Raw genomic sequence first — 24190 nt, 5'->3', positions numbered from 1 at the left:
TCGAACGGGGCTGCGCGGAGCGGGATCCGCGGGGCACCGCCGGCCGCTCCGCGCCGCGCCCGCCGCGCCCGGGCCCCGCCAGCGCCAACTCAGCGGCCTCCCCGGCGGCCGCGGCGCTGCTCCCGTCGCGCCTTCGGCAGCTCTCGGGCCGTGCCGGGTCCGGCCGGGGTGCGGCGGGCACGCCTGGCAGGCAGCCGCCCTCCGCTGAGGTGTAGCGGTGCCGCCGCAGGCTCCGCACCGTCCTGCGTCCAGTCTGCCTTCTTCCGCCTCCTGGCCTTTAGGGTGCTCCAGCCAGCCCGGACATTTGGGAATGTGCGCAGCGGGACGGGAGCGTTCCGGGTTTTCCAGCTGCGGGGCGCCGCTGTCCCGTATCCCCGTCCGCCCTGCCGCAAGCACACGGCCTCCCGTTGAGGCTGGCCGGCACCAGCCCTTCCCGGGACACTGTGGGACCTCGGGACGAGCCCACCTCCCCGAGGGATAGGAGGGGGTCGCGGTAGCCATTTGGCGGATCTATTTTCATGGCCCGCAGCTGAATATCGCACCTCGGCTAGAGAGACAAAGGGCTGTATGTTCCTATCGCCGGGGACAGGCAGATGCCTTCCCCGTTCCGAACGCCGATGCTCTCAAAGGTATGGAGTGGGTACCATTTTCCAGGAGCGGCCGGGTGAGAACTCCGCAGTGGCAGGGAGGCACTTTCCAATAGCAGAGGCAGCCAGCAGCCCTTCCCCCTCAGCACCCGCCGCCGGCTCCGCGTCCCCGCTGCCTCCCCGCCGCCGCATCCCCGGTGGAGGAGGCCGAGGCCGGGAGGAGCCGCCTCGCATCCTGGGGCCTCCGCTGAGCGCAGAGATTCCAGGCACTGCTGCCAGCGGTGGCATTTCTTACTCCTTCTCCATGTGCTGGAGATGCTCGAGAGTTGCCTTCTTAACGAGGCATTTTCTAATCTGTGAGACAACATCGTGCAGTTGATGGAGGCCTCCAAGGTGGACTGAGCTTTCAAAAAAAAAAAAAAACAAAACAAAACAAAACAAAAAACAAACAAAACAAAAACATTCCCCCAAAACTTAAACAAAAAAAAAAAATCAGAAAAAAAGCTCAAACAAGATAACAAAATCCCCACACTCCACCAAAGAACACCCAAAAACTCCAATCCCAAAACTTTGAAGGGGAAATGAGAGGAAACACCATCAGACAAAACAAACAACAAAATAAAAACCATAAGAAAGCCCCAACAACTGAAATCAAAATACCCAAAAGGCTATGCTAACAGGGTGCTGAAAGGAAGGCATGACCAAGGTGCAGGAATGCTGAGTGAGTGATGCCCCTGCGAGGCAGCTCTCACTGCGCGGGCTGCGGAGCCTGCGCATACACTCCGTAGGTTCTCGACACCGGCAGCGCGCGAGCCCAGCTGGGTGCGCGGTGCGCGGAGCCGCAGCTCCGCCCGGCCAGTGGGTGCTTCCAAGTAGCCGGTCGGGACGTGTGCCTTCCGAAGGGATGGCACTTCGATTTCTAGGCTGGGTAGGCTGGCTGCGAAGGGCTGCGCCTAGAGCCTCGGGGGAGAACTGCTGCTGCTCGCCGTGCTGGGACTTGCTGCTGGGCAGGCGGGGAGAGCCCCCGGGCACGGAGGAGCTGGCAGCAGGGCGGACCGGAGGAGGCGAGACAGGGGCTCAGCGCTGGGAAGGATGCCTACAAGCCATGAGCTGCCATTTTGTCTCTTTTAAGAGTGTTGGCTTTCCCCTCTCCTGGAGCGCAGTGCGCGGCGGTGGCAGCATCTCTCCTTGCCCTGCCCCTCCTCGGCCGTCCTGCAGGGAGGCAGCTCGGGGCGGCACAGGAGGTCCCCTCGGGAAAGCGCGCATCAACCCCAGCCTTCCCAGCCCCGGCGCTCTCCCTGCCACCTCCGCCCTAGGTGCTCGGGGTTTGCAGGCTGTTCAGCTGATTTGTTGCTAATAGCAACCACACGACAGCGATTTGCAGCCTTTGCTGCTGCCAGCGCCTCTCGTTACACCTTCTCTGCAAACCGGGATACGGTCGTCTGGCTGCTGCCTGTCCCCACCCCTCTAACCACAGCATCCAGGGACAATAACGGTGCAGGAGGACGGGACGGCCTCGGGGCGCGCTGCGGGCTCCGCTGGGCACCGCGCAGATTTGGTCCTTCCACATCAAGAGCTAAATACTGGCTTTCAGCCGCAGCCGCGCAGGCTCCGCGCATTTCGCATTGTGTGGTAGCTTTGTTGAGAGCTGCAATCCGACCGGCGCGGGGCGGGGGGAGAAACGCTGCTGGGTTTACATATGTAGATGCGGGTAGCGTTCAGCGCCAAGCCAACACACACCCTCCCCCGGAGCATCAGACACAAAGGAAGACCTCGGTCCTTTCAAGTCCCCAGAATAAATTAAGCTCCGGCTTTCAGTTTTGGAACGTCCCAAAAATATTTTTTTTTTTAATGGCACTGCACAGGCGCTGACGGTTCCGCAGGAAACCAGAGGTGTAACCATATGCGCGTGGTGAAAAGGGTTCAGCCCTACCAGCTAATATTTCCTGGTCCCATCCTGAAAGTCAACCTGACATGTTTTGCCATTTTCCGGTTTATTTATCTCTCAAAATTTTTATTCAGCCGTCCCGATTGTAATGGTGATGCGCCAATCTCCACTAGCCAAATCGGTACCGTTTACACGATTACAGTTGTTATAAATATCTGTTCAAATGCCAGCGTCGTCCTCTTGGGTGAAGAAAAAAGAGAAGTCCTCTTTCTAGAGCGTCTGAAGTGCCTCGACGTTTCTGGCTTCTCCTTACAGAAATAATTTACACTATAGGAAGGTCTTACAGACTAAACTCGCCACCGAAAATCCGGAGAAGGGATGCTAGAATGACGTGAGTCCCTGCAGCCCCGAGCCAAAGCTCAGGGAGAAAAAAAGAGAGAACTCTCCATTTCTATAGTCTCTCTGACAGAGTTTTTGCTAAAATCAGGTAATGGCACAGCCCAACTTTAATTTGAAAAATAAACCATTCAAGGATCCAAATTCATTTTAGTAGAGGCTATAGGTGGAGTTGGAGATTCTTCACTCAGTGTACTCTTTTGGAGAGAGCACTTCAGTTGCCTACATCCCATTCACTCCCTCTAACCTTTCCACGTTCAAACTCCTGGCTTTAAAAAAACCCAGCACGTCCAACTCCCATCTGTGGGAGAGTTTGTGCATTGCTCTTCCCACCAAATGAGCTGAGTTGTGCAAATATGGGATGTAAAGCCCCAATTTCTGTAACCCTGTGAATATCTCCTCAACGCCTTGAACAATTTGCCAGGCGTGTGGCAGGAGGAGCAGACCCTCCAGAGGCAAGATGGGGCGACCCAGCGCCCCGCCGACGGGCGCGGGGGACGGCCGGAGGCGGTCCGGCTCCAGCCCGGGTGACCCGCAGCCCCAGCGGGCTGTCCCGGGGGGCTCCCGAACCGCCGGGGAAGCCGCCGCACCAAGGCACGGGAAGACCTCACCTCCGAATGGGCGTCGTGCAGTTTTGAGCCGCAGCACAACATCCGCGGCTTGGCCAGCCGGGACACAGCGGGGCATGAGCCGTCGAGGGGCGGCGAGCCCGATCCCGGACCGGCCACCCAGCGCCCTTCCAGCCCGGAGTCCTGCGTGGGGCCCCCGGCAGCGCCCGGAGCTGAGTCACCTGTTGCCTCGCACCCGCGGGGACGAGACCGAGCCGGGAAAATCCACGCCCTCGGCACGCCTCACCCTCCAAAAAATCCCAGGAGCAACTTCGCCCTTCCCCGTCTTGGGGAAAATGATGCTCCCTCGCCACGTTCCGGACGTATTTCCGAGTGAATCAAAGTCTGAGATTAAAGAACACCCACCAGAAAGCGAAGGCACATTATTCATTTAGATAATTGTTGCCAATTCCCCTGGTCTCCGGTTTATTTTTTAAACTGACGTGTGCGGTAACGCAGTCATTACTAATACCACCCGCTTAAGGACATAGGTTTCCTACTAATGAGCACCCCAGCAGTAGGCAATGAAGTCTCACAACTACGTCATTTCCATAAATGATTTTCCGTCTTCAGTACTTTTGCGAGAGCCGGTGACATTTCCGTAGACCACATTTGCATGGTGTTTATTCCTCATTATTATTATTAACCATGTGAACAGACTTAGTATCAAGCAACGAAGTGTAACAGAAAGTCTTGGTGGCACTCAGGGTGCGTTTTGTTGCTCCTTATCCAAACATTAGACTTAATTAGACAGATAAATCAATTTATTTGTAATCGACACATCTGCTTTTTTTTTTTTTTTTTTTAACCTCTGGAAGTAATTAATCACCATTTGTTTATTTTTTATTTAACTTAGGAACAGAAATAAGTATAAAGAAATGTGTTTAACAGCTGTTCCCTTCTCAAGTACACATGGTGATAATTTCCCAAAATATTTTCTGTGACAAACGACCTTCTCACCAATCTGATTTTATTTGTCTCCTTTATTTGTAAAGAATAGCACGCCACCTGTTTAATTTGTTTGCTTAAAGAGATGTTTTCCCCCTGCACTAAATACTCTTGGAAAGACATAGCTCATTTTAGACCATGATGTTGTGTATGTTAGCCCCTCTCTTTTCAGCTGAGCAAACACAGACAGGAGTTTTTAAAAATTCAGACGTCTCTCTTTAACTTTTCTAAACTTCAAAAAGGCAACTGAAGTACCTTCAGCATTCAAACTTTAAGATATGAGATAAAACTTTATATTACCTATCAGATAATATGTTTATATAGTGTCAGTCGTCTGGTTTTGTACACTTGCAGCTTTGCAGGACAAATTACCCGCCTATGGAATCTTGAAGCCACTGTACAATAATGTGTGGCTACAGAAAGCGACGTTCTTTATTGACTATTAACTCTGATTTTCTGTTGTGGATCACAATTTCACTTGGAGCAGCCTGATCGATAGCAGAGCTAACTATTACTTTCGTTCACAAGTATCCTGCGTCTTGGGAATCGCCCTTAAAAGATACTGGGAGAGATGTAGAGTCTATTTCTCTTCAAACCCTTATAACACTGATTTCATTTTACAGTCCCACCGTTTGCACTAGTTGCTATACAGACCTCCAAGGTTGTGTTTACTCATAGATGCAACCATGTCTTTGCCAACCAGTAATTAAGGGAATTATTCGTAATTAGTCCTTATGGCCGGACACCAAGATGGGAAAAAGTGGAAGGCATTACGAAGCTTATCTACCAGAGTGATATGCTGCTGGAAAAAAAAAAAAATACCCTCCCCCTCCATTCTAGTGCACAGGAATATTTTGTGTCTGCGCCAGGCAGAGCCAGAGGGCTGCTGCCGGACCATCCATCCCCAGCGTGCCCCTTCCCACGCTGCTCCCCCTGCACTGAGGGAGCGGATGCTGCTCCCGGCCGCCTGCGGCCGAGCGGGGCGCGGAGCGGCCGCTGCGCGACTCTTCTGCGCGGATGGGTGCGCTGGGGCAGATCATGCACCGCGCTCTGTATCGTCTGAGCAAAGCCTTCCCTTCGGCGGGGCGCGGCGCTTCTTCTGCCACTCCCGTGGCTCCCGGCGGAGGCTGGAGCCCACGGGCTCGCCCCTGCGCGTCCGCGCTGCCCACACCGCCCCGGCGCCGCCGCGCTCCGTGGCCGTGGGTGGAGGGCGGCTCCGCGGCCTTGCGCGGGACAAGTTTATTCCCCATGAGGCGCAAAAACTCCCTGCGTGGGTCGTCGCGGCGGAGTAAGGCAAGAGCGCGGAGATCCCCGAGGAGGAATCGGGTCAGTTGTGAGATAGGAAAGAAAAAACTAAAATCAAAGGACACCACGAAGAATAAAGGCGCGGCGGGGGGCAAGGAGCTTCGAGCTGTCCTTATTTTTCTTATTTAGTTTTTAACTTCCTTCCCCACCCAAGGAGCGGAGGGAAGCGGGAGCCACGCAGGTGGACCCTCTCTCTGCCGGGAGATGCGCTGGATTTCGCCAGAGCGGCGAGCGTCTCCCTGTCTGCCCGCCGAGCCCTTGGCAAGTTGCGCAGCAGCGGAGCGGGACAAGGGACGCACCCCCGGGGCAGCAGCGCGTCCCACCGATACGCACCGCCGGGGCGCCCGCGGCGCCGCTCCCAAACGTCAGCGGGGGCGGGCAGCCCCCGGTCCGGCCGTCCGACATCTCCCGGCCAGCCTCCGCGGCGCGGAACTCGGCGACGCGCCGCGGCTGTGGCCCGGCCGCGTCCCCGCGCTGAGCCCGGCACCGTCCCGCGGGCGCTGCGCCTTCCCTGCCCGACCCCAGCGTTCCCCGGCGCTCCCGAGAGCAGCACTGCGCGCCGGCGGGAGGTGGTGCGCACAGTGGCTGTACGCGTTTTCATGTCGCGTCGTGTTGACGCCCTCCCGCAGGTGCGGAGCTGTGTTTGTGCTACAGGCGGGACACAGCGGCGCTCCCCTCTCCGCGGAGCTGCCGGTCCGCTCGGCCCCGCGAACCTCCGTAGGTGCCGACAGCCACCGCCGTGCGGCAGGAGCCTGTGACACGCGTGTGCGGGGCACAGCCCGTCCCGTCCCGTCCCGTCCCCGCGGGCTCGGCCCGAGCGCGGCGCGCGGAGCCCCGCGGGGCGGAGCGGGCCCGGGCGCGGCGGGCGGGCGCGTGACGTCACAGCGAGGCCCCGCCCCCGCGGCTCGGCTTCCGCCCGGTTGCCGCGGAGACGCGTCCGTCGCGCGGAAATCCCCGCGGGCGCGGAGCCCGCCCGGCGCCGCCATGAGCCAGCGGCAGGTCCTGCAAGGTAGGCTGGGCCGGGGGCCGGGGCAGCGGGGCTGGCGCCCGCCCGCCCGCCCGCTGACCCGGCGCTGCCGCCCGCAGTGTTCGAGCAGTACCAGCGCGCCCGGTCGCAGTTCGCGCAGGCGGTGGCCGACTTCGCCGCCCGCCCGCAGAGCATCGACGCTCTCCGCAGTGCAGGTACGCGGGGTTTTGCGCGCCCCGGGGCGGGGGCGGGGGCAGAGCGGAGCCACCGCGGCCTTTCCCAGGTTTTTGTTTTATCTCCCTCCTCCCCCGCTGGCCGCTCAGTTTGCGGAGGTTTTTTCCCAGTAGGGTTTGGCCCGCACTGCTTGCCGAGTCCCCCTTGTTGCGGAGGGAGAGTAAATTGCCCTGGTCAGCTCCTGTGCGGGGCTCGGTGTCTCTGGCTGGAACCTCCGGTTTATTTTAAGGAAAATTTCTCAGTATAATAATTTTTCAAATTTACTTCCTCCCGGTTCTGATACAGCTTAATGTAAATTACTGAGATTGGAATTCCCGATAAAGCCAGCTCTAATTTGCCAAGGAAATTTTACTTTTAGAATAAACAAATTTTTATACTGGCTTTACAAGTTCCTAAATTCTTCGATGCTTTCTGCCGGCAGATTGGCTCAGTTTAGGAGGGATTTGATTTTGTTATATTGCTGTCATGGGATGTCATGAACCAAACTGAACATTTTTAGAAAGAGGAGCTGCGGGAGCACTTCTACCAGCTGCTGTGCTGCTGGCATCTGGCAGATCCACTCCACTTGGCCAAAGTTCCTGAGCTTAAAAGAGGAAAAAGAAGTGTCTGGTAATTGATTACCTGAATGACAGTTTGAAAATGTGCTGTAGATCAGTGGTTGGTTTGCCATGTGGTATTCATGAATTGATTCTGTTTTGGTGTGTCTCGATTTTGTTTTAATACTTGTTTCCCAGATCTAATAAAGTTATCAGTCTTTTCTCAAGTACAATGACATCTAACAAACAAACGAAAGAGAAAACCAGTGATGTAAATATTTACAACTCTGTTATTGTGTTTACAACCGTTTATTAGAACTGTTTTATTAAAAATCTATCACTTAAATTCTCGCTAAGGAAACATTTCCTTTCATTATGGGAGTGGCATATTGATACCAGGCCTTTTGTATTACCTTGCTGTGGCTCTTGAATTTTTGTTTTGTTTTCCATCTTTTGGTGAGTTAATGACACACTGCTGTAGCTTATACAAGTGATTGCTGTTTGCTAAGAGGACATCGTGGCTGTAGGAATGATTTATACCTTATTTGTATGAAGAGGTCCCTCTGTGTCCTTTTACAGTCCTGGTTTTAGCAGCTCCCAGAGAGAGATCCTATACAGGCAAGCTTCTTGCAGCTCAGCATTTTAAAAACGCAGATAGTTTCCATTTTAAGAAAACAATCAAAGTCCATTTTAAGAAAACAATCAAAGTGCCAAGCTAACTTTAATTGCATTGTATTTATTTTAAAAATAACTATTTAATGTAATCTGGCTGGTAACTTTACCTCAGAACTGATTTGTTGCTTGTGCAGAGGCCTGAAACTTTCTTCTGCGCACAGCTGGTGTTGGTCTGAAGGTTAAATTTGCAAGGATTAGGCTCTGGGTAGTAATGTGGAAATGTGCATTTGTGTAGATTATTCTACTTGGCTGTTTCTGGTCACGAGCTGCTTTTCAACAAGCTTTAGTTTTTCAGATACTGGACAGGAAGGGAATGTATGTAAATATGGCTGTTACAATTTATTTGGATGGCCCACAAATATCTTACCATCTTTCCCACCTGTGTCTTTAAAAATACTTTGTAGTTATGTAATTGCAATGAGAGCTGTTAATTTTGACCTTTTCTGGGTGTGCTAGATACAAATTTTAAAAACTCCTTGTAATTTATATGTGACTAAGTGTTTTTCTTTAAAACATCCCACCAAATAAAATTGGTCTTTTTATTAAAACAAATATTTTGGGACATCGAGGTCTAGCAGATAACTGGTGTGCCTTTTAGGATCTTACTCTAGTGAGTGCTGGAGCAATGATTTAAATAAGATGCCTGTCTACACGTGTATCGCTGTATAAATCTGAACTTAAAAGGGATTTGGGCTTGTTTCTTATTCTGGTGAATAAGAATTCTAGCCATCCTTTATGGAGATGGCTGTTTTAAGAAGATGAGGAAAGTCTTTGCCCACTGTTACTTTACATTAGCTATAGGAGTCAGGGACACCTTGCAGGGTTCTTTGTTGGGTCTCAAAAGTTGTCAGGGTTAAGTATCTTTCTGGCAAAAGCAAGTGACTTGATTTTGAACAAAATTAAATCCTTAAAGTGTACAGTCACGTACTCTTGTATTAGTGGCCTCAGTTTATATTCCTGGAATAAGAATGAAAGATAAGCGCTCAAGGAATAAAGCACCTGATCCCATTTTAGAAATCCTTTTGATAAATACTTAACATGTTATAAGGAAAATAAATACTTGTTTCGAGACCTTGTTCTTTGTGGAGGTGTCTCTGGACACCATGCTAACATCATGAAAGAAGTGTTGAAAAAGTACTTATTTACTACCCTCTAAGCCCTGCTCCTGTGGTGTGAACTAGGTACAAGCAGTGGTATTGTTGCATATTTGGAGCCTGCAGCCTGGAGGGGAGCAAGCAGCCAGGGTCAGAGGCACCAGTTCCTTATGCTGGCTTGACTGTTGAGAAACCTTAAAGTAGCATTACTGTGGAGACTCCTGTGTATGACCTGTAAGGAAAACTGGTGGGAAGCTGGAAAAAAGGTCAGACAGGGCCAACAGGAAGCCCATCTTTTCTTAGAGCATCTGTCTTCTGAAGCTTCTGTATCTCATCACGTTCTGGAGCTGCTTTTCCCACTGGGCAGAAATCCCAAAGATGTTGTAGTCAAGGAACTGGAATCTGGCCCTGGGCTTCAACACATTTGCATGGCACTGGCTCTTTCCTGGTCAAGAGTGTCTGGGGGGCCTAGTGCCTGGGAGCTTAACAGCTTTCTGGTGGCAAGGAAGTGTGGAAAGAATGATCAGAGAGATTCTTCTGTGTGTTTTCCAGCTCTCTGTTTTGTTTTGATAAAGTTGTTCCTTATGATTGAATACTACCATGAATAATTATAGGATTTGTTATTTGAATGTTTAGTTAGTTGATACCTGAGAAGAAAAGTCTGCTCCAAAACTCCTAAACCTTTTCCACTTAGTAAATATACACGTGAAACAAGGACAGACATTTTATCAAATCTTTTTTCTTGAGGGCTGCTGACTAATGGGACAAGCTACTTTGATAGTAATGACTTTAAATATAGCCTTTAAAAATAAATCTATTCGTTTGGCAGCCACTACTCCTGGAGTTTGGTACTGGAATGCATTATTCAGCTCTGCGTTTCCTCATCCTTCCAAAATTTAAAATCCAAGAAACAGGCTTTTTTTCAGTTATAATGGCAGATGAACTTGAGCTCTTGTTCTTGCACTGAGATTTAGGCAGCTGCTTGTCTTCTGGAAGAGCTGGGTGAAAAGCTGAAGTGCTTCTAGTATGTGTGTGACAGTGGTAGTCACTGAGGGTCTAATTCATAGGTTTTTTTCCTTGTGAAGCACAGCATGCTGTAAACAAACAACCCCTTTGAAATTGCATTTTGTTTTGATTCTTTTGAAGGCATTTACAATTCAGGATTAATACATGTATCAGAATAATTACTGTATTTGTTTTTGATTATTTGATTTTTTAAAAATTAATTTATCTTGCGTTAGAACAGATGGTGATGAGAATGTTGCTTTTAATATGTGAGTTATTTAAGGCTATCATTGTGATTAAGAAACAGTTTAGTCTTGCTACTTTAACTCTAAAGTTAAAGCTCTTTAACCTCTTTCTTGGGGCTAATTACATTCTTAAGTGTAATGACTGCAGAAGTCATGGGGAAAGCGGGGTATGGAACATGGGAAAACAGCTGTGTGTGGTGCAGCAGCCTCTGTGCTGGGGCCCTGCACACCTGGCTTCCCTTCACATTGCTGCTGGGGTATTTTTATCATCTCAGGCAGATAACTTCAACTGCTGTTCCTCTGCCTTGCTGGACAGTCTGCAGGGTTCCAGGAAAGTTCCAAAATGTCACTGTAAATGAAGATCTTCTCTCAGTGCATCTCTTCCTACCATCCATCCATCAGCCCACAGCCTTGAGCCCAGGTCTCCCTTCCATTATGCTTGGTATCAAGCTGCTTCAAGGCTAAAGCCTGGAGGCAGGACTTACCTGAATCAGACTGGGGCTCCACCAGCAGCCCCTGTGGCATGGCAGACATTCCCCTATTTCGTGGTCTGTTTTTCTGCAGGTAAAGGGTGGTGTCATCAGTGTTAGTTCTTTCCTGGCTCCAGATCTATTCCACTGGTGATAAGTTGTAAAAGCTGTATTTCCAAATCTCTAGATTGGTTTTAGGAGCCTTTATTTTTAAGAAAATGCTGTTCAAATTGATTTCCCTCCTCCAATTACATGGAATATTTTTGCCCATGCTTTTCTCAATTTTTCATTCTGATGTATATATTTTAAATGTACTGTTTTTCAATGTGACAGTTGGACACTTGGCCCTATGTAATCAGAACCAGACCCTAGGATGGAATTTTAGGATACAGTTCCATATTTTATATAATAATAAAGAATATTATTTGATAGCACTGTGCTTAATAGAAAGTCTGTGAGCATTTGCATCTTGCAAGTGGATATGCATGGACAGACCCCAGTGCCCTCAAGTAGCCAGTTTCAACACTGGAGTTTATGTACTCTCTTTTGTAAGGGATTCACACAACTTTGGGGTTTTTTTGGTTGTGTTTTTTTTGTTTGTTTGTTTGTTGGTTTGGTTTTATGGTTTCTAAAATACTTTTATTTTGAGTTAAAAGCTTTACTGAGCTTTAGCAGCAGGAGAAGTGGGAGAGGAGTAATGCAATGTGGCATAAAAGACAAAAGGTTGTCTTTGCAGTTGTAGTAGATCAGGTGTGGAGAGTGGCTTTCCCAAAGGCTTTATGAAATTGTGGTGCCAGGTGAAGGGAAGAAGGAGGCTGCTTTAAGGAAAGTACAAGAGAGGTGACATAGAAGGAGAAAATAAATGCAGCTGAAGCTGGAGGGTTTTTCTGTAACTCAATCAAGTGAAAGCTCAACTGTTCCTTCTCTTCTCAGTCTCCTGGCCTGTCTGGAGATTTGCAAGTAAAATGTCAAAACCAGAATTTTTTAGAAACTTCAGTCTCATCTTAACAAGTAGACATTAAAAAGAAGCAGCTTCTTGTGACCACCTTGGTTTTGGTGTGTCTGTGCACCATTGCATGGTGGTCACTAACAGCCCTATAAGGGATATTTTCAGAAATTTGTCCTCTTGTAAGAGGATTAGTTCTGCTTCATTAATGTAGAAACAGGGTCTGGCATCTAAGGAGGAGAAACCTACTGTTCCTCGATCCTTTAGGAATCTTCAGTGATACTGTCAAACTGAATCTGCATTTTGTGCCACACCATCTGGTAGTTGCTCTAAGAATTACTTGATCAGCCAGTCTCTGTTACCAAACTGCATTTATGTTCCCTTTGATTTCTGGAGGATGGTAATTGTGCTGTGCATGGAACTGTGGCAGTGAGGAGTCCTTTCTTGTGACAAGTCACACTTGAGGAGTATGTGCTTGAGACCTGCATACTCTGCTGTCTCTGGAAGAGGCTGTGTCAAGACAAGTGAGTGTGAAAATTCTATCTCACTGCTCTGCTGGGAAATTTGTTTTAAGCAGGGGATTTAAAACTCACTGCTATGCAGTTCCTAGAAAAAGGTCATTGAAGATAGGGTGTTGGGGTGAGGCAGAAATAAATTTCCATTTTATTTCCTTGTTTAGTCAGCTGAATTTGACATAAAGAGCTCTGAAAAATCAAGCTGATATGGTGAATGTTTGAGTACTAATGTTAGCTCTGTGAATGTTCTACATGTAACAGGTAGCACACAAAAATGAGAAGATGTCATCTTGGTCCAAAGCATAAACTAAGAGGACAGCATCTTCAAGACAAGAGTGTGTCCAGAGACAATTTTGTTTTCCACATTTTCAAACAGAAATTATTTTTCCTTTAAGGAAGGAGGATAATGTAGGAGTAGTCATAAATGGAAAGAAATGCAGAAATGGAAAGAATTTCCAGTGTAGTGATGTTTCTGTTTTGTGACTAGTCAAGTTTGACAGGGATTTTATGGGGCTGGGAGGAGGGTAGAAGTATGTTGCATGAATTCCAGGTTGTTTTCCCCAGAAAATCAAAATGGCCAAGCAAAGATTGTTATCTCCAGAATAGTGACTGTTTATTTCCTATAGAAACTTAGAGTGAAAAAAATTGGAACCTGCTGCTGTCCTGAATGATTTTTTTCTGTTTGTTTTCCAGATAGGCAGCAGCCAGCACTTGCTTGCTAAAAGAAAGTGCATCAGGCCTGTATGTAGCAGCTCCACTTGAGAAATTTGTGTTAAGAGTGATTCAGCTTCTAAAGTGTGTTATTCTTTGAAACAAATTTGAGTGGGAAACTGAGGATAGAAAGGGGAATAATTCCTTGCCCAATGTCAGTCAAGGTTCTGTGATGCAAGAGAGAATATTTGGCAGTAATTCTCTGTTACTCAGTTTCTGAGTGCTAGTGGGAACTCTTCCAAAATAAATCTAGTCCAATAGTCTAAATGCCTTATTTTGTAGTTTACTTTCTGTGTAGTTGCTTTTGAATTAGAGTTAATGAATTTCCTACTGCTGTCACAACAGACTTATTTAGAAGAAGACCAAAGAGTTCTAAAGTTTTCAGCAACAGGACACTGCTACTCCATGATCTGTATGGCCCTGTTCACTTGAGTGAATGGTCAAGATAAAAGGAAGTAGTTGGAAGTTTTTTGCCTATTTTCCTGCTCTTAGTAATGTTAAATACATTTGAATTTAATTAAAAATACTGATAGGAATCCTGGCTTGGACCTCTTTGGAGGAGTAGACTTTGCTGTAAACAGGATAGATAAAAGGAAGAGATCAAATAGAGGAGGTCACCAAATACAGCTGTTTCTGGAACAAAGAGCTGGGTTGGGCCCAGTGCAGGAAAGCCTCATCCTGTGCCAGGCACATCTGTCCTTTACTGCACTGTTCAAAGTCATAGAGGAAAAGGTTGGATATCTTGGCTTCCTATAGGTGTTTTAGTGGAGATTGTAGGATCTCTATGTTTTCACACTCTCAGAATTAATTAATTTTTTAAAGTGCTGAAAAGAAAATTCTAGGTCTGCTGAAGATACAAAAATTATGACAATGGTGAAAGCTCCTCAAGCAGTTGGTCTGCAGAGTAATTGGAGGTGATGGAAAGCATCTTGACACAGAGAAAGAAAGTGGCTTTAAGAGAAGCTGTAAAGTAGAAGTAAAAGCTTTTAATTATGTTCAATGCATAGGCATAGTCTAGGCCTATATATACTTCTCTTAATTCTCAGTTAATTTGATGTCCAGGAATTGTTTTTTTTTCTTTGTCTTGTTTCTCCAAAACTCATTCTATTATAATTATTTATCCACTGTCTCTTCTTACATTCAAACATGACTTTAAGAAAATATAGTCTCCTTGAGGACCAGGACAGTTGCTATTATTTCTGGGTTTTTTTTCTGTGTTGCAACATTTTGTGTCCTTTCTTCAAATAGTAACTCCCATTTCATTTTTCATCTCTTTCCTTATTATAAGTTGTACCAGCTAAAGTAATTTGCAGTAGAACATTTTGTGCTGGTGCTTAAATATCACCAAACTTTACATGGTTTATACTGTTATGAAATGAAAGGCATTGGTCATGGGGAGGCATGCTGCTTGGGAGCATTTTCAGATTGAAGGGTTTTTAGGCTGTTCCAAAAGTGAAAGCTGTATCAGCTAATATTTAAAATACAAAATATATAAATCCTACATTTGGAACAAGTCTGTAACCTTAAATGTGGTTTTCCATATTGCTGTGCCTAGGTGTGTTATAAAGGTCAGAAATGTGTTCCGTGGCCTGGACCTAGCTCCTGGGTAAAGTGATTCTAGTATCTTTAAATTTCTCTGGATTTGAGATCATCAGAATTTAACTGTCTGACACATCGTGATTTAATATCTCAGCTGTCAGGATCTTGGCTTTTTTAGGGTCAGGACACTGCAGGCTGAAGTGCTCCTTTCCCTCTTCCCCAACCACTTCTGACAGGCTCCTTTATATTAGTAAAATTATTTTCCCCCTTTCTTTTTTTTTTTTAAATTTACTTATTAAATATTCTTGTTTTCATATTATCTCCAGTTAAGAGCTCAAATGTGATATCTGTACAGTAAATGCAACTGAACTACTTCTAACAGTTCCTGCTTCACTGAAATACCTTCAATGTAGATAATAAGAACAGTGTGAGTTCCCCTTAGGAATTTCAGCAGCTGTTTGACCATGCAACTGATGTTAGAGAGGACAAGAAAATATTCTCCCACAGATGGTGTAGATGGCTGGCTAGAAGGTAACAGATGATACATGGCATTGGCCCCAAATCATATGTTTGTTTTTACTTCTCATTTGTCATTTAAAATATTTAGTGTTTTTTGATATGAAGCATAACTTGCTAATGACATTATACCTGCCATGTAGAGTTCATGAGATGTCAGTATGATAACTACATTCTGAAGTAGTGATTTCTGCAAGTGCTAAATGAATTCACATTGATCTTACACTACTGGAGGATCTATTGTCATTTGGTACACAGGAGGCCTTTTACAATTCCCAGTGGCTTTAACAGAAGGGTGAGCAGACCCCAGCTATGTTACAGACCTGTTTCTATATGTTCAGTTTACTTGCTTTAGTTATGTGTCCCCCTGAAATCTGTATTATTTTGTCTTGTGAACATGCTGGGAGGCTGTACCTCTCATGACAGTGCAGCTTTTGTCTAGAGTATTGACCTTTCTAAAAATTTTTTAGTGGATAGCATGGCCTCCATGGTTAGTTTTTTGTGTCCTTCTTCCAGCCCCTTCAGAGCCATGTATAAATGATTCAGCCGTTTTCTTCTTGCTGGGAGCAATTTGGTTTTGGTGTAAAATAAAAGTGAGAATTTTAATGCTTCTCTACTTTTTTTTTTTTTTCTTTTTAGGGAAAGAAGTATGCTACAGGTGTAACTTGTTATAGCCTGCATCCCTTTGGACTATTCCTTGCTCTGAGGTCCTCAGCTTTTCCTTGTCATGGAGTGCCTGTTGAACACCTGGGTGTTTGTTGCTTGCCATTAGGCAGTGATCCCCCTGTTGTGGCACTGTCACACCAAAAGGCCTTTGTTCAGTACTAATAACCATAGGAGCCCTTGAGAAGACAAGTCTTGCTTTCTTTCACTGTTGTTCAACTAAATCTTTATATTTGTAAAAAAATTAGTGGAAAGGACTGAGAGAGCTGATATGAACATATCTGTAGCTCTGAGTGTTCATTGTTCTGTTGTATCACATCTCCATTTTCAGAAACCTCTGCTTTCTGGGTAAGGTATAAAGCTCCAAAATGTTAATTCATGGAGCTGGCTGCTACAGGCACAGCTCATTCTAGGGATCACAATGCAAGTAATTTTCCCTTCCCAAACCTTACAAATCACATTCTTTATATAACTGGATCTCATTTCTATCTCTACTGAAGAGTCTTGGTTTAACAGGAAGAACTTCCACATACAGATTGGTCATCTTTGATCATCCTTGTTCCTTTTCACAGAACTTTTTTCAGTTCTACTTTAGTGGAGGATATTAAATGTAGGATAGTGATGACCTCTGCTTTAGCCTCTACCCCTTTCCCAATAATCCTGAGAACTCTGTGTAGTTCTGCAGGTAAAGTTTCTCCTCTACTACTGAGCAAGAGCTGGGATCTCTATGGAGCTCTCTGTTCTAACATTGAGATTTTTCTCCTGGTTGGTAGTAAGCTGTTTGGGGTCCATCACTGCTTAGGTGAGTTCGGAGTTTGGTTCCCTGCATGAGATCCATTTCACTTGCCATTTTGTTATCCAGTCATTCAGTCTGTAGTTTCTTTTGGTTTCCCTTGCTGCTACTTTCACATTTTTTATGCTTAGCTGATATAATGTGCACTCATTGGTGAAAACACATCATAAATAATAGCATGATAAGAAAATCTACAACTCTTCTATCTGGAGTGTAATGTATTATGGATATTGGTTTTCAATCCGTTGTATTGCTTACAACAGATGAAATGTAGTTTAGTGTAATTCAGTGTAGAGGTTCTGCTGGCATGATGAATGAGGGACATGCCATTGTCTTCTCACCAGGATCTCCAGATGGAGTTTCCCATGCACATGGTAACACATGCATTTTAGGTATGTTTGAATGTAACTTACTTTCTTGTGTGAACTTTAAGATGAATTCTATAGATTTTTGAATACACCTTATTTCTACATGTGCCTTTTTTTGATTTCAGAATTGTTTTGTACCAATGACAAGTGGGCAGAAACGTTGCTACACGTCAGCAATGCTATCCAAGTGCCAACTTCATTTCAGCGGAACATCTGGATTTCCCACGTGTTCTTATTACCTGGAAGAGTTATTTAGTATGTTTTTATGAGGAAAGGCAAATGTTAAGTAAAACTTCTGCTTACCAGATTGGCTTTTGTCTTCCTACTGCAACTCAGGTGTAGTGTGTTTGCTGAGACCTCTTTTGCTGGATGTCGTCCCGAGTATTCGACAGACCGCTGCCTTGGCTCTTGGGAGACTTGCTGATTATGACGCGGAGCTGGCAGAGGCAGTCGTGAAGGCAGGCATCCTTCCACAGCTCATATGTTCATTGCCTGAGGAGAATGTAAGGCATGATTGTTCTCTTGAATAATATTTTTTTAAACTATTATGCAGGGAAAGGGAAATCTTTCTGTATCAGCATCTGCAGTTATTCTAATAGGACATGAAATGTGTCGAAGTCAGAGCAGCATGTATGTTTGAACCCCTGAGAGATCACTGTGTACTCTATGCCGAAGTCTGACTTCAAATAAGCTTGACTTTAAAATACTGTATTACCGTTTAATGCACTGTAGGAAATACATTCATTGCACTGTAACATTTTTAAAATGTTGAGTGATACTTTGTAAAAGATCCCCCTTCAAAAAGGAGACAGTTTGGAAACTGTGGTGATAATTGACTAGGTTTTGTCTGTAATACCGGACATGTGTAAAATACATACAAAACCCCTGAACTTCTGTAGTGAAATACTTTGTATCTCCAAACGCAGGCCTTTGGAAATTTGTAGCGTGAGAAATAACAAACCCTGTCACAGGAAAATATATGGAAAGGTTTCTATGTTCACATTTGTCAAAACAAAACAAAGTACAGTCACAATTGCAATGCAAATAAATCTGTTGGTCTCTTCCACTCCCTTCCTCACATTTTTCTTCAAGCTCTGTGTCTCTCTCAGCTTTGATTTTTTGAATGATGCTAATCTAGATTAACAGAAATACTTTCAAGTAAGGTTCCTAGCAGCTGGAAACTGACAGCTGAAGGGTTAAGTGCACTGGTATCACCACCATACTTATGTTTCAGCTTTGATTTATGAAAAATAGGTTTACAATGGAAATATAATTTGGAAAACCATATATTTTCATTTTCAATCTTTTGAGGAAAACAACAATATAAATGCACTCAGTGCATATTTTTTGTGCATATAGAATCATTGCCTAAAGAATTAAAGTTGGAAAAGAAAACACTAAAGAAAAACTTTGATGGTAAGATACTGGTATAGTATGAAAAGAAAGTAAAGATTTTAATCAGACAAGGTTGTAAACATTTTGGTTATTTTATTTATATTTTTAAGGGAATATGTGAAACAAAACTCTACCCACTGTTGGTTTGGAAACTACCCCCTGCTACAACTTGAAACCCTCACTAAATTAGCTCAAATACCCTGAGGTAATTAGGGGAAGTAACAGCAAAACTTGTGTGAAGTCATGGAAAGCCTGCTATGCCTTGGTGACTGAGGGCAAGAGGAGGAAACTCATCCAGTTCATGCAGAGTTTAGCAAGCAGTTTGTCACTTCCCACAGGCAAAGAAACCTTTTCCATTCCACTCACTTGGACTGTATCAACATCTGTATTTAAGGATGAGATTCTTTGAGCACACCATGAATACTGTTTCTACTGATTTATGGGGAACAGTCACAGGGTAACATCCCAGATCAATGTTTTGACAATTAAACTGAGCAAAATTCAGTTTTACAGCATATTCTGGCTATGCCTGTGAGTACGGTTTGTTTCTAAAGAATGTGCTTTGAATAATGAAAGCAAAGAAGTGTTTTTCTTTGCCAGGAGCATAATCACTTAACAGAAACAACATACCCATATTTGTACAGACTTATGTAAACAAATATGGCTCCATTGAGTTCCACAAAACTTACAGTAACTTACATTATCTAGGGATTGGACCATTTGTCTATACTTTTTCCCTTAAATTCTGTTCTCATAAATGAGGTTTAATGCTTTAAACATACATTAAACTTAGAAGTTAAACTATCCGCTTGTAGACCTTAACTTAGAAAACTGGATTTTTGACATAAAGGAATTATATCAGTACTGGTAAACTAAGGAAGGTAAGGGCATGTGTTGGAGCACTGAAAGATGGCTGTGCTCATTAATCAGTAGTATGCTCTCTGATGTGGTTTTAGGCAATGCCAGCAATCAAACTACTCAGCAATGCTTGTACATGGTTTAAGGGATAGCACAAGGCAGGAACAGTTCCCAGTAGCATAGATCAGGCCATTGTGCTTTGAGAAAAGAGGAGTTCAGGTGGACAGATGTGTTATGCTGTGTCACCTTCTTTTAGGGCCAGGGAGTGGGCCTGGGTGCATTTTACTTTCTGGAGAACCATTCTGTTCTGTTCTGTTGCCATATCTTAGTGCTTTAGAGCAGGCTTTTGAAGGTGCTTGGGTACCTTACAGGATGCACAAAAGCACTCATGTGGTTCTCTGTTCTTCTGGACTTGATCCAGAAGGGATGTGGGCTTTGTGTTGTTTAAATTTTGGGTGCCTTGACAGTAGGACTAGCACTGCAAAGTGCCCAGGCTCCCTGTGCTGAGCAGGGTAGAATGAAGCATCTTGGGATGAAATCAAAGCCAGCTGGCATACGGAGAGAGAACCCTCTAGAGCTTGTCCATAGGGATCATCTGTCAGTGCCCAAGCTGGAGGGCATGCTCCAGCACATAGGCACAGCAGCAGGTTACCTGTGTCCCCTCCCCATGAATCTTGCCCTTCACGAGCGAGGGGAACCTGTCTTTCTCACAACATGGTTTTCTCTGGCCAGAGTACTTTAACTGGGTTCTGGATTTTAAAAATGTAAGGCAGTAGAGAAAACTTCATCTTCCATATCCAAATGGTGATTATAAAACTGCAGGAGGAGACTGACATGTGACTTTTTGAGGCAAGACCTCAAAAACTGTGCTTTTGGAAGAAATCACTGCTGCAGTTTACATGGGATCCCCATACTGTGTGCAGTGTCATGTATTATATATACATACTGAAACCATTATTTGGTTCAGCACTGAGGGAGATGGGCAGAATTGAGACAAGAGCTTGGACTCCATGTGCCCTTATGACAAAAGGGCCAGGTGCTTAGTCCTCTTCAAGGTGAGCTTTTTCTGGACAGGCAGGAGTAAAATTGCAGTCTGCTTGGTCAGAATTGGGGATTATTCAGTATTGGGTGTTGGTAGGATGGGTTTTCAGTATCCTAGCTGTGGGTTTTAGGCAGTATTTAGGCATTTCAGGATTCAGATCCTAAACTCTTTTATTGGATCTAATTCTCTCTGTTTCAGTTTCCTGTTTGCAGATGTAACTAGTGTTTTCTCATAGAGATGTTGTGAGGGTATCTATTTTAGAAAGTGTAAAACCTTGAAAGTGTTACAGATGAGTAGAATTATTTTAGAAGCTTGCCCTGGACAACCTGTGTAATCTGGTTAAATATGTTAAGCATTATTGTTTTTGCAGCTCTTGTTGTTCATCGCTCACTTAAACAAACAGGCTTACCTAGACTACTACCCTTTTCCCGTATCCTCTTAGCTCTCATTTTTTCTGTTTGTTGTGCACTTGCTGCAGATTTTATATCATGAGCTGTCCCAAAGAACGGTAGGTTCATTGTTTGTGTGATGTCTAGTGGTCCTGATTCAGATCTGTATGAGATATTGCTGCTACTAAAAAAGTCTCATTTAGGTATGTCTATACTTTATTATGCTTTGAACTTCTTAATGTTAGTGAAAGTTTGTTTGTTTGTTTCTGATTTGTCTAGCGTTACTACAAGAAAGCAGCTGCTTTTATGCTAAGAGCAATTGCTAAACATTCTCCACAACTAGCTCAGGCAATAGTTCAGAGTGGAGCACTGGGGATGCTGGTGATTTGCTTGGAAGATTTTGACCCTGGAGTCAAAGAAGGTGCATCTTGGGCATTTGGGTATATTGCGCGACACAATCCAGGTAAAAGTTTCATGTGTGTTATCTTTTAGCTTAATGTCATGTGATAATAATAAATGGTGTTATTTTGGTAAATATAACAAGATGCTTTTTCTTCTCTACAGTTACAACATTTTAAATTTGGGATAAAACCCCAGTGGAATGGTACAGTGTAACTGTACCATTCCAACAGTGCTGTACCTTTCTGTGGGAAACTGGCATACCTGACACCAGCAGTGCCCAGTTATGAGAGGTGCTTTAAGAAAAGATGTTTTGGGCCTGTGGTCAGAAGAAGACACTTTGCTTTATTCCTCTTCATGAAGAGATTTCGGAATCTTTATATATATAGTGTAGGTGTTACTGCAGAACCAGGTTTCTTTTGCTTGACATTAGTTCTTCTTTGATATACATAATTGAGTGGAGAAGCCTAGGGAGAAGCAAGTTTCATTTATTTATTACAGTAGTGTTTGTAGGATAAGTAGGCCAAATTTATTGCATTATGTTATCATTAGCCAGTGGACCACACTACTCTCTGAGAGTCAGGAATAGATCCTAGGAATCCAATATTGAGCAGTTCACTGCTGTCTCACAGGCAGTTGTATAACTCACTGGTGGTGTCATGTTCCTATTTAAACACTGATCCACATGGTTGATAGTTCTTCTACCAGCTATTTATATAGTTGAAGTAAAAGTTTAGACTGTGAATGGAAGAACTGAGGGAAGAAGCTGCTAGCTGGAAGGGGTGGGAGAAATAGTGATTGTATTTTTCAAAGTTAAACTAAACTAACTATAACATAACATTCATAACATTCATTCACGGTTTTATATTTGGTTTTGGCTCTAAAATGTACATAGACTGATTTTGAAAGTGTTTTTCTTTGTTTTTTAATCAATACAGAATGTTGGAGTGCAGAAGGCATGGGGTGTTCCCCCTTCCCAGTTAGCAGGTTAGCTTACTGGGACAGTCTCCAAAGTTGTTAGCACCTTTCTAACAGACTGCATTTTCTGGGGATCAAATTTATTCTTGGGACACCTCTCTGGTAATGATCTTTTATCATTTGGTCATCAGGATTGAATTCCACCCTTGATGGAAAATAATTGTTCCTTTCATCTGGAAGATATTTATTTAAATATCAAAAGCATTTATTTGTATAAATGTGTGCAGTGTGTGTGTGTCTGTGTTACTCTTAACGTAAACATTTCTGCAGTTTTGTTATGTCACTAAATCAATATTGACTCACTTCAATTGCCCTTCATGCTATTCACTGCATGAATGCTGATGGAGCTTTAGGGTGATCCAGTTCACTCTGTGACAGGGTTGTCTGCAGAGGTGCAGGTGATGTGGAGGTATTGAAGACAAAAAATTCCTTGTGCAAATTTTTATTCCGTGGCTATGAATAATTTATTTGCTGATGGTGAATGGGTGCATACCTTATGTCAATTTACAATGACAATAAGAACAGTGTCCTAAGAAATTAGGTTGAAATTGTGAGTGCTACCAAGCTGCAAGCATCAGGACATAGACAGATCATGAGATGTAATCAGTAAAAGAACCATGAATGCCAAGAAAAGCCCACTGAAAGAACCCTGAAACGATTTCCCAACTACAGCCAATTTAGGGGATTTACCTGCATCTACAACAGTCACAGGATGTCTGTAAAATGATTATTGAAAGTAAGGGAGTTATACTGAGAAAAGATCACTCTGTGCATCATACATTTCTTACACTGCTACAAGCATGACTTTGCAACATGATATTGCTGGAGATGGGATACAGAGACTTTCTCTTATCAGTAGCTGGTGTTTTCTGCTCAAGAAATTCTGGATTAGACTGACATGCTCCTGTTGGTGGTCATGATTTTCTGTTATTGACTGTCTGGACAGTCAATTATTATGGACATATAATGCAGCTTTAACTTTAAAAATAGACCTGGGTATGAAATGGTTTTCCCCAGCCGCAGAAGGTTTTTCAGTTTCAAAAGTTGTCATGTCACAGTTTTGAACTGGAGCAATAATAAGTCAAGAATTTGCTCTCTCCTGAAAAGATTTGGGATAGGGAGATTGGTTTGTCCCAGCAAGAAAAGTTCAATAATTAGGGCATGTCTCTGGGATTAAAGTCCTGATCTGTTTTAGGCAGGATGTGAACCTCTGTCTTAGTGAGTGCAGTCAAAGCCTCCCAGCATTCAGAGATAACTGTTTGCAATGGTGAGGGTCTCTCTGCTTTTAATCAGAAATTGCATCCATGACCCACTAAAGCTACTAAGAACTGCAGTGTATGTTCCCATTAAAATACTTCCATTTTGAGAAATTGAGGCTTCTCCCTGCCCCTCCCCCCCCCCCCCCCCACCAGTGAAAACACACTCTGCTTAGCAAATTCTATACTGACTTCATATGAAAATATCTTAAAATGCAGTTCTTCTGGGAACAGATGTCTCCAGAAGGCCTGTGAGATTTTAGGTAAAGACAAATGTCTCATGAGGTTTCAAGATGCTAGAAATCTTGCCAGGTCAGATTCCAAAATTTAGAAACTGCTCTTGCAGTTCTGCTGTTTCTTTCCCTTTGAGCTGAATTTCAGATACTAATCTTACTCTAAAGTTTACAAATCAACGTGTTGTGATTTTGCCATTCGTTATTTTTACTATTTGGATTTAAAAAGAAGTGTAAAGTATTTCAAATACCATAGATGCCATCAGGTCCATGAAAAATATTTTGTAACATTTTACTTACACCGTATTGAGTTAAAATGCAAAACTTGAAGTATGCAAATAAGTTGGCTTTCCATTTTCTTTTCTCTGTCTGCATTAAATGTGTAATTTATTAATTGTCTCATACCTGCTTCAGTATATTGTAAATTGGTAGGAAAACAAAAATAAACAACACTGTTGATACTGAAGCTTATTGCTATAAGCTGAATTTTGGTCATTTTCTGTCATACAGTGGACCATAGCTCAGCTTAGAAGGGATCTTGGTACATCTCTAGTCCAGCTTGCTGCTCAAAGCAGCATCCCCTACAAGAACTGCTTCATCAGCTCTTCAGTGATTTGAGTGGCCTCCATCC

General features: G+C 44.4%; 1 protein-coding gene across 3 annotated transcripts in view; it reads left to right on the top strand.

Annotated features, from left to right (window-relative positions):
- The first annotated feature begins 6624 nt into the window (after window positions 1-6624).
- SPAG6 (sperm associated antigen 6) overlaps window positions 6625-24190 on the top strand; it is a 41365-nt gene continuing 23799 nt past the window's right edge. For all 3 annotated transcript variants that reach the window (XM_085565633.1, XM_021530383.4, XM_085565640.1), the window contains exons 1-4: window positions 6625-6741; window positions 6819-6914; window positions 17346-17512; window positions 20973-21156. In XM_085565633.1, the coding sequence (XP_085421759.1) occupies window positions 6717-6741; window positions 6819-6914; window positions 17346-17512; window positions 20973-21156 (472 nt within the window). In that variant the 5' untranslated portion in view covers window positions 6625-6716. The remainder of the gene's footprint in view (window positions 6742-6818; window positions 6915-17345; window positions 17513-20972; window positions 21157-24190) is intronic.

Source organism: Lonchura striata, chromosome 2 (assembly GCF_050655825.1).
Source record: "Lonchura striata isolate lonStrDom1 chromosome 2, ASM5065582v1, whole genome shotgun sequence".
NCBI lineage: Eukaryota > Metazoa > Chordata > Aves > Passeriformes > Estrildidae > Lonchura > Lonchura striata.
This window is presented reverse-complemented; position numbering and strand designations above follow the sequence as displayed.